Raw genomic sequence first — 12,146 nt, 5'->3', positions numbered from 1 at the left:
AACGTTTCTGCTCAACAATCTGCAAAGTGCATGCCCATGGTGACCTCCTCCAGCCATGAGAAACAGAGCCTGTGTTTTCTCTCTGCTGCCTCTCCATGAAGCAGTTTCGCTCACGGGAAACACTGTGATCATCCAGGGAATTAAAAAGGCTCATTCAAGTCCTGGGGTACCACAGGGCTCATCATTACCCATAAATCAGGGTCACTCTCGCATCTACACGCAGGAGCCCTGGGGACACCCGAGGGCTGACATGTGTGAATTCCTATTGCACTGCAACAGCTCAGAGCAAAGAAAGGATGGCCGATAAATGACTATAATGAGAGCTGAATGCTCCAAGTTTCTGACAGATGCTATCACGGACACAGGCTCTCACTGGCCAGAATGCAGTAGCAACAGGAATAATTGGAACTATCTCCACCACGCTTGGGGCTGTGCAAACATTGATCTATCTAATGCCCACCTTCGGAGGAAGGCTAAGGTCATACCCAGGACAAGAACAGAACTGCAGCTTGGAAGGTTGATTACAGAGGCCGAAGCCCCACAGTTAGAAACCCATTCCCAGAGCCAGGGTCTCAACTCAGACCCCAAGGCTGAGTCTGTATCCACTGCCCTGAATTAAATCTCTCTTTTTTTTTTTTCAGCTTAACATAACTTTTTTAAGGGTTTTTTTTTTTTTTTCCTTTTTTGGATATGGACCAATTTTTAAAGTCTTTATTGAATTTGTTACAACACTGCTTCTATTTGTTTTGATGTTTCAGCCACAAGGCATGTGGGATCTTAGACCCCTGACCAGGTATCTAACTCTTGCTCCCTGCGTTGGAAGTGCAGTCTTAACCATTGGATTGCCAGGGAAGTTTCTGAACTAAAGCTTTTATAAACTGGCATTGTACAAAACTCTTGTTGCCTTGCCCTGGATTTTTGGCGCTGTTAGTTTGTTGCATGTGGACTAATTTGCCAGAACCAGAGTAACACCTGCATTTCTGTGGGCCCCTTGGTAAGTCAAGAAGCTGAAAGGAAGAGCAGTTGGGGACTGGAAAGCCCAACACATCCCAGCCCCATCGGAGGGCCAGGAGCCTGGATGGTGTGGTAGCCTCACCTGAGTTGTTCTCCATGACGGTATAAATGAGCTTGCAGACTCTCAACAGCAGCATGACCTTCTTTTCTGGCGAATACATCTTCTGCATGGTCATGAACTTGACCTTGATTTTCTCCACATCCACAAAGTCAGGGGTGGGGGCGAAGACGCCTAGCTCCTGGGGATTCCTCTGCCGCACGAGCTGCAGGTTCTCCTTGAGTTGCTTCCACGAGCCGTCGGCCACGTGGAAGTGCTTCAGCATGGCCTCGACGTGGCCCTTCAGGGGCTTCAGGATGCACTTGTGCATGGCTTTCTCCAGCACCACATCTGCCAAAGAAAGCGCAGCCACTGTGACCATTGTCTGAAGAAAGAAGAAACGTGAGGCCTGCTTTCTGGAAATGCACACCTGCAACTCTGTGCATTGGTTATTGGGCAGACATGTCCCAACTGCACAGCCAATCAACCAAAATTGAGCCCCACATCATTTACACACCAGGCTTCCCTGGTGGCTCGGACAGCAAAAAATCCGCCTGCAGTGTGGGAGACCTGGGTTCGATCCCTGGGTTGGGAGGATCCCCTGGAGAAGGAAATGGCAACCCACTCCTGGAGAATTCCCATGGACAGAGGAGCCTGGCAGGCTACAGTCCATGGGATCACAAAGAGTCAGACACTGAGCGACGAAGCACAGCACACACGCGTTCACACACCAAACTTTTTTTTCTTCAGTAAAGCCAAGAAGAGTGAATCTTCCCTAACAGTCTTATAATCTCTCTTGCATGCAGTCAGTATAACTGAATATATTTGTTTTAACTACTTTTACACCTTCTCACCTATAAGTACAGGTGAATATTCTAGAAGATATGCTTTTGACCCAGTCTTTCCACTGAAGAACCAGTGAACAGCTAAGTAAATGTGTTATGTTAAAAGAAGGATTTGCTAATAAAGGGTACCAGCTCCCTCAAAATATTCCTGAGGGAAAAATTCAACTAAATACACATGGTATCTTGGATTGGATTCTGGACCAAAAAAGTCTTTCTGTCATTTACTATAAAGGATATAGTGGGGCATTAGATGAGATCTGAATAAAGTCTGCAGATTAGATAATATCGTTAACAGTGAATCTGGTTTCTTTCATACAGACTGTATCTTGGAGACCCGGCCAGCTGTGTCTGGAGCAACAGTGTGCTCTTTTTCACAGAATGACTCTTCCTTGAAAGTTAATGAAAGTTAATGTTACTGCAGTTTTGTAACACAATGTCCCTATTTTTAGATAAATACCCACTAAGTATTTAGGGAAAAAGGGATACAATGGCTGCAACTAGCTCTCATGGTTTAGATAAAAGGAGGGGATGTGTGCGTGTGTGTGTGTGTGTGTGTGTGTATGCGTGTGGCATCTGTGTGTGTGTGTGTGTGTGTGAACAGAATAGCACTAATGGGTGAATCGGGTGAAGGGCAGACATGATTTCTTCATTGACTTTTTGCAACTTTTTTGAATGTCTGAGCTGATTTCAAAATGAAAATTTAAAAATTCTTGAAGTGCGTTTCTGTTCAGAATTAGGAAATACCCTTAGGTGTAGGAGGTATTATTTCCCCCTCTTTCTTTGAAATGGTTTGCCCAGTGGAGAAGCCTTCTTGGCTGACGGTACAGTAACCAGGACCACAAAGCTGGGGCTCTGGTCTGAAGAGGGTCTGTGCTGTGAGAAGCTTTCTGCTTCTTCCACATCAGTTTTTCCATCTCAAATGTTTCACGTTCTCATCAAAGCTGCCTGGGTAGCAACCACCCCTAGGATGCAACACTTGGGGATACGATTTCATCTTGGAAGCCCAGGAACCCACAGCAATAGCCAAGTTATCTCTCTGGCCCTTGGCATTCCTGACAGACATCAGATGACATAGGACTCGAAATGATCACCTATTATTAGAAGCTCAGGGACAAAGAGAAACATAAGCAGGATATACCTATAGAAACAAAAGGTCGAAGCAAAAGAGATTATACAGTAAGACAAAAAAGAGAACAACATTTCTTCACATCTGGCATTAAAACAAATTACTGTTTTAAAACAAATTAAAACCAAGTTTGCATTGGTTATGCTGTGTCAATAAATTTCTAGAAAGTCATATAGCATCTCTGACTTCACTTCAAATGGCCACTAGGATGAAAAGTCAACAATAGTAATTAACATTGAGTGCCCAGTTGGGCTAGGCTTTATTTCATTATCTCATCTAATTCTACAGTATCTCTATTATTTTTGCACAATATGACTATTAGGGCTTTTTATAGATAAGGAAACAGATTTGGAGATGTCTAATGGTTTGCTTGAGCCCATAAAACTGAACACTCTGCTTTTCAAAGTCAATGATTTCTTAGTTCTAAAGTTCATGGTGTTTCATAAACATTCACCAGTTTACCGCTCTATCCAAGGATTCTGCAGCTACATTCCTGGTGACCCCTCCCTCTGCTGGAAGGAGGTCACCAACGGGGGAAAAAGCCACGTCAATCATTAATTAGCACACACATGAAAGTTGGGAGCAGCTTTACTCATAACAGGCCCAAACTGCAAAAGCACCCAAGGCCCAACCCAATGGCATGGATGCCAGGAGATATACACACAATGGAATTCAGAAAATGGAATGCAGACAATGGAAGATTCATTCCATGAAAAAGAGCACGCTGCTGCTCCGGACACAACTGGCTAAGTCTCCAAGATACAATCTGTGCGAAAAAAGCCAGAGTGGTCTCCTTTAGCACGATGTTTACACAAAGCTCAAGGACAGGCAAAACCAATCTATGATGACAGGTCAGGATGGCAGTCGCCCTGAGAAATAAATCGGGCTTCAGTGGACACTTCCAGGGGGTGGAGACGGTAGATGCCTGTGGTGGCTACATGGATAAAGAACTGTCAAGCTGAGCACTTGAAATTTATACACTTCATGGATATATGTTAAACCTCAATAGCCATGTGTATAAATCAAACCAACAGAAAACACCTAGAGACCAGCCTGGGCTTTTCACCTTGAAACCCAAGGGCAACTTTTACATTCCGAGCAAGTCTGATCATCTCAGGACCAGAGTGTGCACACAAACCATCTCCAAAAGGTTCTATGCTGTTCCTGGGGCTGACAGCAGACAGCTCGTCACCAGCCAGCTGAGTGAGTCTCTTGAGCAACTCATCCTTGTCCCCAGGGAAGGGGTGCTGATACTGACCTTTGAGCCACAAACTCCACTCTTAGTAGGAAATGCAACAGTGGAAATCTGCTAGGAGGGTTGATATCGAGGACCCATTGCCTTAAAATCCCCAAAGAAACAAATTTTTAGAATATTTTTAAAAGGCTATAATTTAGAAATAAGAAAAACTGCTCTCTCTGCTTTCTTTTTCAGGTCTTCACTCCCAACCACCCCTCCCCGTCCTCACAAATCTTTAATAAATACAGTGAATAAGAAAAAAAAGTCTAAATGACAAGGACCTAGTACCTGAATGAGTCTCTCCAATAGGAAAAGAAGGTCATGCTTATGAAGCAAGACGGAAAAATGATTTTAGGAAACAAAAGGAACAGAAAATCTTTCAGAACGTGGACTAGCTCAGAACAAAAGGAAAGAACAGATCAGATCAGTCATATGGCTTATAAATTACTACTATCCGTTTTCCCCTACCATCTCTGGTTACTTTACATCCAAGAATGATGCTGTTCTAGGCACTTTACACGCACTGACTCTTCAGCTCCTCCACCAAACCCCTGGTGGGAGGCCCATGATTTCTTTATTTTTATAGCTGAGGAAACCCAGAGACATGGATGCCACACAGGTACCAAGGGGAGCCAGGATTCAAGCCCAAGAACTGGTTATGTCAACTGTGTTTATCTACCAAGAAACAAAAAGATGCCGGAGAACTGTCTGCACTACAACATTTTGAGTGTTAGAAACCGATTGCTAACTGGATAACCCACAGGAAACACAGTTTCTGAAAATATTTATAGAGATCCTATCAACTGGTTCTAAAGTTCATCCATTCAGGGAAGTAGTCAGGGGCATGAGCCTACAGCTCCCTACCTTAGTGAGACCTGTAAATACAGTGATTTACAGGAAGCGCTAAACGTGTCGGCCTCTAGAGCCGTGAGGTGATTGCCCCGTCTTAGGAAGGAGGACAGAAGCCTAAGGTCTGTCACTTCCCTCTGATCAGAGGCACGGATTCCAGAGAAAGTCAGGCATGAGACGGGGACCCATCACAGGACAGGCCCGCTCATCAGCTTGTCTGGACACTTGCTGCTCCCCGACTGCTGCCGAAGAGGAAGCGAGAGTCCAGAAGCTGAAGTTCAGCGAAGGCGCGTGTCTTAGAAAGAGTGAGAGGAGGTGGCCTGGCAGCCGGCCCAGCTGCGTCTTTCTAAGTGACTCTGGCCTCACCACTTTACCTCTCTCACTGTCACTGCCTGCAACTTCTGAACTGCCATCTACTCCTCGCCCAGGGTAGGGAAGACAGGAGCACTCTGAACCTGGCTAAAACAAAGCAATTCCCAGTATTTGCCACAGAACCCAGAGTCTAAACAACACGATGTCCAAAAGGGGTAGGTTGCAACCTACATGACAAAGATCAAAGACGAAGTGAGGTCATACAGCCTCTTGGCTTATTCAAGTTCTAGCATTCTTTCAAGAAAGGAAAGTAGAAGAAATAGAAGTTAACATTTGATGACAAGAGGCAGACCTTTTTTGTGGGGAACTCAAACTGTGAAGTGCAAACGTGCACCATCACGAATACCGACAGGCACATCTGTTTGCACAACTCCTGGGACAAGGGGTGGGACGGAAGCCCGTGCTCTGTGCTGGCCCTCGCTGCAGCCCTGTCACAATGAATGAGGGCCCTCTCCCTGAGGCACAGAAGTTAAATGACCTTCCCTGGACGGTGGGGAACCTGGTTGTTCCTACCGCAAGGAAGTCAGGAAATAGCATAGTGGCCCTCGCTCTGTACGAGAAGGGCAAAAGGAGCTGCTTCTGTCTTTCAGTGATAACATGGTCACCTTTGGCTGCGCAGCTGGATTAAAAATCGGGGCTGAACTGGACGGGGTACTAAGTGCTTTCCAAGCCTTCCAAACACTTTTATGTACTTTACACGTATTTAAACTACCCTTTGACCGACATGAATACATAACTCCTATGTGTTTTCCCTTGGATCTTCTGAGCTATAGTCAGGAAAAGAGGGGCAGTCTTCTATCTATTCAAACTAATTTTCAAAAATAATATAGATGTGCTTTTCCTAGGCTGCAAGAGGTCGAGGCTTCTCTTGCTCTGTACCTTTTGATACTGTACTGAGATCGCCTCCTTCCAGGTGACATGCACACAAGGACTAGATCAGAGGTCAGAGTCAAGGTGGTCTAACTCTTTACTCTGCACCACTATGCCTCTCGGCCTACAACTTTCAGAATGACTCTGCCTAAAACAGAGCAGGCAACACAATAACTCAAGGGATTAAACCAAACTCTGAATTCAAAATTAAAAGCTGAAAATCACACTAGATACTGAAGCTCAAGTTAGACTTATGCCTGCATGCTCAGTCGTATCCAGCTCTTTGAGACCTCATGGACTATATGTAGCCAGCCAGGCTCCTCAGTCCATGAGATTTCCCAGGCAAGAATACTGGAGTGTGTTGCCATTTCGCCCTCCAGGGGATCTTCCCAACCCAGGGGATTGAACCCACTCTCCTGCATTGGCAGGCAGATTCTTTTTGACTGTATCACCTGGGAATCCCCAGTCTTGAATGCTCATTAAAAAAAATGATATGAAGCAAGGCAGTTTTAATTCTTTAAAGCCCAAGGAATGACTTCAGACTTCTTTCTTACGTACACTATGCTCTCTGGTGTTTAACCACATTTCAGTATCATTTCTCTATAAAGAAAATAAAACACTCAAATAAGTAAATTGATGTTCTCTTTGAAATATGTGGGAATTGAGTTTAAGGCTACTTTTTCTTCAAATAATGGTAATACTCCTCAGAAAAAATACACATTTTGACAGCCACTAAAAAAAGCAAAACCATATCTTGTTTTTCATTACTGACTTTTAGAAACACAGTTGGCTTATCTGTATCTTTGTTGAGTGTTTGTGTGCAACTTGAATGAAGTAGAAAGTTGAGGATTACTAACATTTTGGGAGTTGGAAAAATTGTTTTTCTTGAAACAAGACTTGAAAACAGAGGGATTTCCTTAAGATTAATATCAAATCAGAAGTAAAAATTCTTTTGCTGTAAGAAAATCAAAACAGTATCCACAAAAATGCAACAAGTTCTGCAGAGTGTAGATTTCACTACCGGAAAGTAGGGACTAAGTTCTCTCCTTGGTTGAAAGAGACTGGGGCAGAAGTGGCGTGATGTGAAAACCCACCAATAAGGAGTATGTGCTGGGATAACAAATGATGTCACAGGGTCTATACCTTACTGGGCGTGGCATTCAGGAGTGAGTACACTTCACTCTGTCCATGAAGTTACAGATCCTAGGCTTTTGAGGAGGATGCCAAATGGTATACATGCTTTTGTTAAAGCAGTTGCTTGTCCCTCCATGTACCACTTTTGCAGAGTGGAGGGTAGAGAGCTTACCACAAGGGAAACACGATATGTGGCCCTGGAATCAAGAGGGAGCTGAGTCAAATGGGAACTTATCCTCCCATCATGAGAGCAAAGCTGATGTCAATCAACCAACATCTGCTCAAGAACCTCTACACGGCAGGGTTTTGTGTGGCAGTGCTTTAAAGAGCAGTCTAAACAGAAGTCAAATTCTCTACAATAGGGCACCACCACTTAGGCTGGCAATTTTACAGCTTTGAGACTGTCATTCTCACCTGGAAAGTGCTGACCTACAGGGCTATGATAGGAGCACATGGACAAAGTGGCAGTTGGGTGAGAGCTATTTGGTTTTTTCATTGGCTTTTCTCTGTGCAACTGAAGAACTCCTTTGTGAAGAAGATTAGCACTGTATCCAAACACTAAATGTGCATGCTTCCATATGGTTCTTTTTCACATGAGTGATGGAATTCTACGTGGGTTACAGCACTGAAATACCTCCTCCAACTTCCTTAATTTCAGGATGGAATTCCGTAGATCTAGGCTTTACATTCCCACCTCCTCATTCAGCACTCTCTCCCCCAGAAGCTGTGGGAAAGGAGGGCAGGACTAGATTTTTTTTTTTAAGAAGAGAAACCCAACTGGCATTCTTGAAAAGCCTTACAAGCATCAGTTGACACCGGTTCTGAAGAAATTTGATGTTTGGAATCCTGGGGGTGGCATTTAAAGTGAATCCATTCAAAGTGGATTATAACTTCCCAAGAAGTGAGATTGGTGAAAATAAACAGATAAACCAGAGGAGACCAGGGCTGAATCCAATCTCCCCTACCCACCAGCAGCATAACTCTCCACAAGTCACTTCATACATCTTGACCTCCATTCCTGAATTTGCAAAACAGAGCAAAATCTACACAAAGGTGAAAACCGTGAGTTGATCACACAGCTCAAAGGAATCACTGTGTTAACAAGGTCTTAGTAAACTAGTGAGCCCTTCATTTAGGAATATGTAAAACAGATCATTTAGACTCCATTTTCTTGCCAGAGTCCGAATCTGAACTAGCACATTTAAGGGGATTGGTTTTCTAATCATTAGGATCACATCCTTCCTCACAACTGGGCATGTGATGAGTTTCTTAGGTCACCTTCTGCTTTGGCTTGCCTTCCTCTTAATTTCAAAAGCCCAGCACATTCTCTGCCCTTTTCAAAACAGAATAATGGTTTCACTGATGAAGCAACAGATATGATGAAGCATCTCTTTCAATGCAAAAGCTTAAACAAAACAAACCAATAAAAAAGTGTGGCAGTGTGTCACACATCCGCAGACAGTGGCACTCTGAGCTTCCTCTACCAGCGGTGAGCCTACTATTCTAATTCCCTTGAATTTACAAATTAAATGTTTAAGTTAATTTTCATTGAGATATAATTGACAAATATAGTATTCCTATCAGGTGTATAATACAATTTAACAATGTTTTCCAATCTCCTTAGTTTCTTATGAGAAAATATGAACATAGGCACCAGCAGGGGAGAGGCTGCTGCTGCTGTTGCTAAGTCGCTTCAGTCGTGTCCGACTCTGTGCGACCCCAGAGACGGCAGCCCACCAGGCTCCACCATCCCTGGGATTCTCCAGGTAAGAACACTGGAGTGGGTTGCCATTTCCTTCTCCAATGCATGAAAGTGAAAAGTAAAAGTGAAGTCACAACTCCATGGACTGCAGCCCACCAGGCTCCTCCGTCCATGGGATTTTCCAGGCAAGAGTGCTGGAGTGGGTTGCCATTGCCTTCTCTGGCAGGGGACAGGGGTAAGGTTCAAAACACAGGGTTTAAAAAAAATAAATTGGGGTGGGGGGCTTCCTTGGTGGCTCAGTGGTAAAGAATCTGCCTGCCAATGCAGGAGACATGAGTTTGATCCCTGGTCCGGGAAGATCCCACGTGCTGCTGGACAACTAAACCCGTGTGCCACAACTACGGAGCCTGCACGCTAGAGCCTGTGCTCTGCAAAAGAAGCTGCCACAAGAAGCCGTGCACTGAAACTAGAAAGTAACCCCTGATTGCCACAACTAGAGAAGACCTGTGCAGCAACAAAAACCCCGCACAGCCAAATAAACAAAGTAAAAAAAAGTTGTTAATTTATAAGATTTTTTTAATGTGGACCTTTTTAAAAGTCTTTATTAACTTTGTTGCAATACTGCTTCTGTTTTATGTTTTGTGTCTCTGGCCACGAGGCACATGAGATCTTAGCTCTCCGACCAAGGGTTGAATTCCCTGGTGGTCCAGTGGAAGGCAACCACTGGGCCACCAGGGAAGTCCCCTCAAAAAAACAGGCTCTGAATCCAAAGAAGAAAGTTCAGAAGCTGCACAGGCTAGGCCGGTATAGCCCTGGACACCTGGCTCCAGCTGGCAGAACCCGGCCTTGCTCCAGGGCACACGGATGCCTGCTTCACAGGGCTGAGGCCAAGACCTACTGCCATCGCTGGGACAGGCAGCCTGGATGTCAGCTTCCCTCCTCCACAGGACCTTAGATTTTTAGATGGAAAGCTCTATCTTTCCAGAGCAGCAAAGCGTTTGTGTCAAAGACTGCTGGCCACATTCAAATCTGTTTTTGGAGAAGATGAGATCCGGGGCTCCAACCAAAAGCAATACCCTATCTGAACTGTCACCTTCCGGGAAGCTAGCAGGAGAGCTTCCCCCCCCCCCCCCCCACCTCCCGGAAGGACCGGCAGCTTCGGTCGGTGCTCACAGCATCGGCGGGGAAGGAAGGCAAAGCCTGGCTCCCCAGGGAGGAGCCTCGTCTCCGTGGGCTGTCTGGCACTGCGGCCACATAGCCTAGCGCTGACATCAGCGCCCGCCTGGCTCTCCGGCCGGTGCGGGGTCCGAGCCGGTCTCCCCTGAGAGGCAGGCTCTGGAAGGGCGGGGGCCGGACCGAGAGGGCCCGGGCTGCTCTTCCGTTGTCTCGAAGGCATGCTTTTCCATCCCCACGGCACATCCTGGGGCACATTCCTTCCAGCTTTCTCTCCAGCAGCCGGGCTCTAGCCACGCCCCACCCACCCAGGCGCAAGCCACAGGAAAACAAACAAGGCTTTGATTCCTTTGTGAGAAAATAAAAAAGCTGCTGAAACTCACTTCAAGGAGACGGGGAGAGAGAGAGGCGGGGAGACACCACCGGCAAACCACACGCTGTTTACTACTTTCCACAAACAGACCCAATCAGAAAGAAGCCGATTCCAGCTTTGCTTTATGAACGGCCTAGAAATGTTGGGTAGCTCTTTTTGACTGCTGCTGCCCAGTGAATGAGGTCTCTGAAATGTGTCCTTCAGAGTCAATCTTCTGAAGTTTAAAAAAAAAATCTCTTAAGACTCTAGCCCTGGAAAAAGAGAGGTCTTGCCAAATTCAATCTTCCCTTGGCCAAAGTAACTATTAGCAATTCAGCTCTCCAATGAGGTTAGAAAGAAAGTTATTTCCCCTTGACTTTGGAGAAAACACCTTTCAAGTGCCCTCCAAAATTTGATAATTATTTTTAAAGATACACAAAGCAAACTTGTCCATTTGACTTTTTTGTTTTTGCTTACTCCCAAACTTACTGAATTCTGTGATTAGAAGCCCGCAGGGCAGTTACCCTTTGGGGAGAAGGGGGACAGGGAGGGGTTCCCTGGGGACTTTGATGCTGTCACGTTCTGCTGCGCTGGTGCTTGCTCCCTGTGGCAACTCACCCAGCTGCACACCATGGCCTCTGCCCCCCTCTGAGGGTGAAAAAGGGCACTTTCCAACCAATACAGCACAACCACCCATGGCTTGCTGAGACGTACCTTCAGGAGACCCTCAATGCCCACACAGAGGACAAAATCAGGCAGGCAACCGGAATGGTCCAGCCCTGAACAGACCCATCTGCAGTTCCCATTAGTCGCTCCCCCAAAGGTATTGGAGCCTGATGCTCAGCCCCCAAGCCAGGTATATAACATGAAGTCAACTTCAAGAAGCTGTGTTTCTAGTTCAGATCAGCCCAGGGGGTGGAGTGTGTTGCTGTTTTGAATTCCGGAGAAACCACCAAGAGAACTAACACAGGATACATTGTCCTGCCAGGCCACGAGCTACAAATATATATATATATATATACACACACAAATATATATATATACACACACACACATACACAGCATATATATATATATATTTGGTCATTTTATTGAAGTATAGTTGATTTACAAAGTCCTATTAGTTTCAGGTGTATAGTAAACTGATTCATATATATATATATATATACAAAATATATATATATATAAATACAAAATATATATATATATATACACAAACACATCCTGGAGGAGGAAATAGCAACCCCACTCCAGTATTCTTGCCTGGAGAATCCCATGGAAAGAGGAGCCTGGTGAGCTATAGTCTGTGGGGTTGCAAAGAGTCGGACACAACTGAGCGCATATATCCAAACATATATAGATACACACATATGTATTCTTTTTCAGACTCCTCCCATATAGGTTATTACAAACTACTAAGTATATCAGTCCTTGT

General features: G+C 45.1%; 1 protein-coding gene across 30 annotated transcripts in view; it reads right to left on the bottom strand.

The window, feature by feature from the left end:
- Positions 1-12,146, bottom strand: part of RIN2 (Ras and Rab interactor 2) — a 205,114-nt gene that overhangs the window by 10,723 nt on the left and 182,245 nt on the right. For all 30 annotated transcript variants that reach the window (XM_060397492.1, XM_060397505.1, XM_060397495.1 and 27 more), the window contains one exon: positions 1,097-1,402. In XM_060397492.1, the coding sequence (XP_060253475.1) occupies positions 1,097-1,402 (306 nt within the window). The remainder of the gene's footprint in view (positions 1-1,096; positions 1,403-12,146) is intronic.

The sequence above is a fragment of the Ovis aries genome, chromosome 13 (assembly GCF_016772045.2).
Source record: "Ovis aries strain OAR_USU_Benz2616 breed Rambouillet chromosome 13, ARS-UI_Ramb_v3.0, whole genome shotgun sequence".
NCBI lineage: Eukaryota > Metazoa > Chordata > Mammalia > Artiodactyla > Bovidae > Ovis > Ovis aries.
This window is presented reverse-complemented; position numbering and strand designations above follow the sequence as displayed.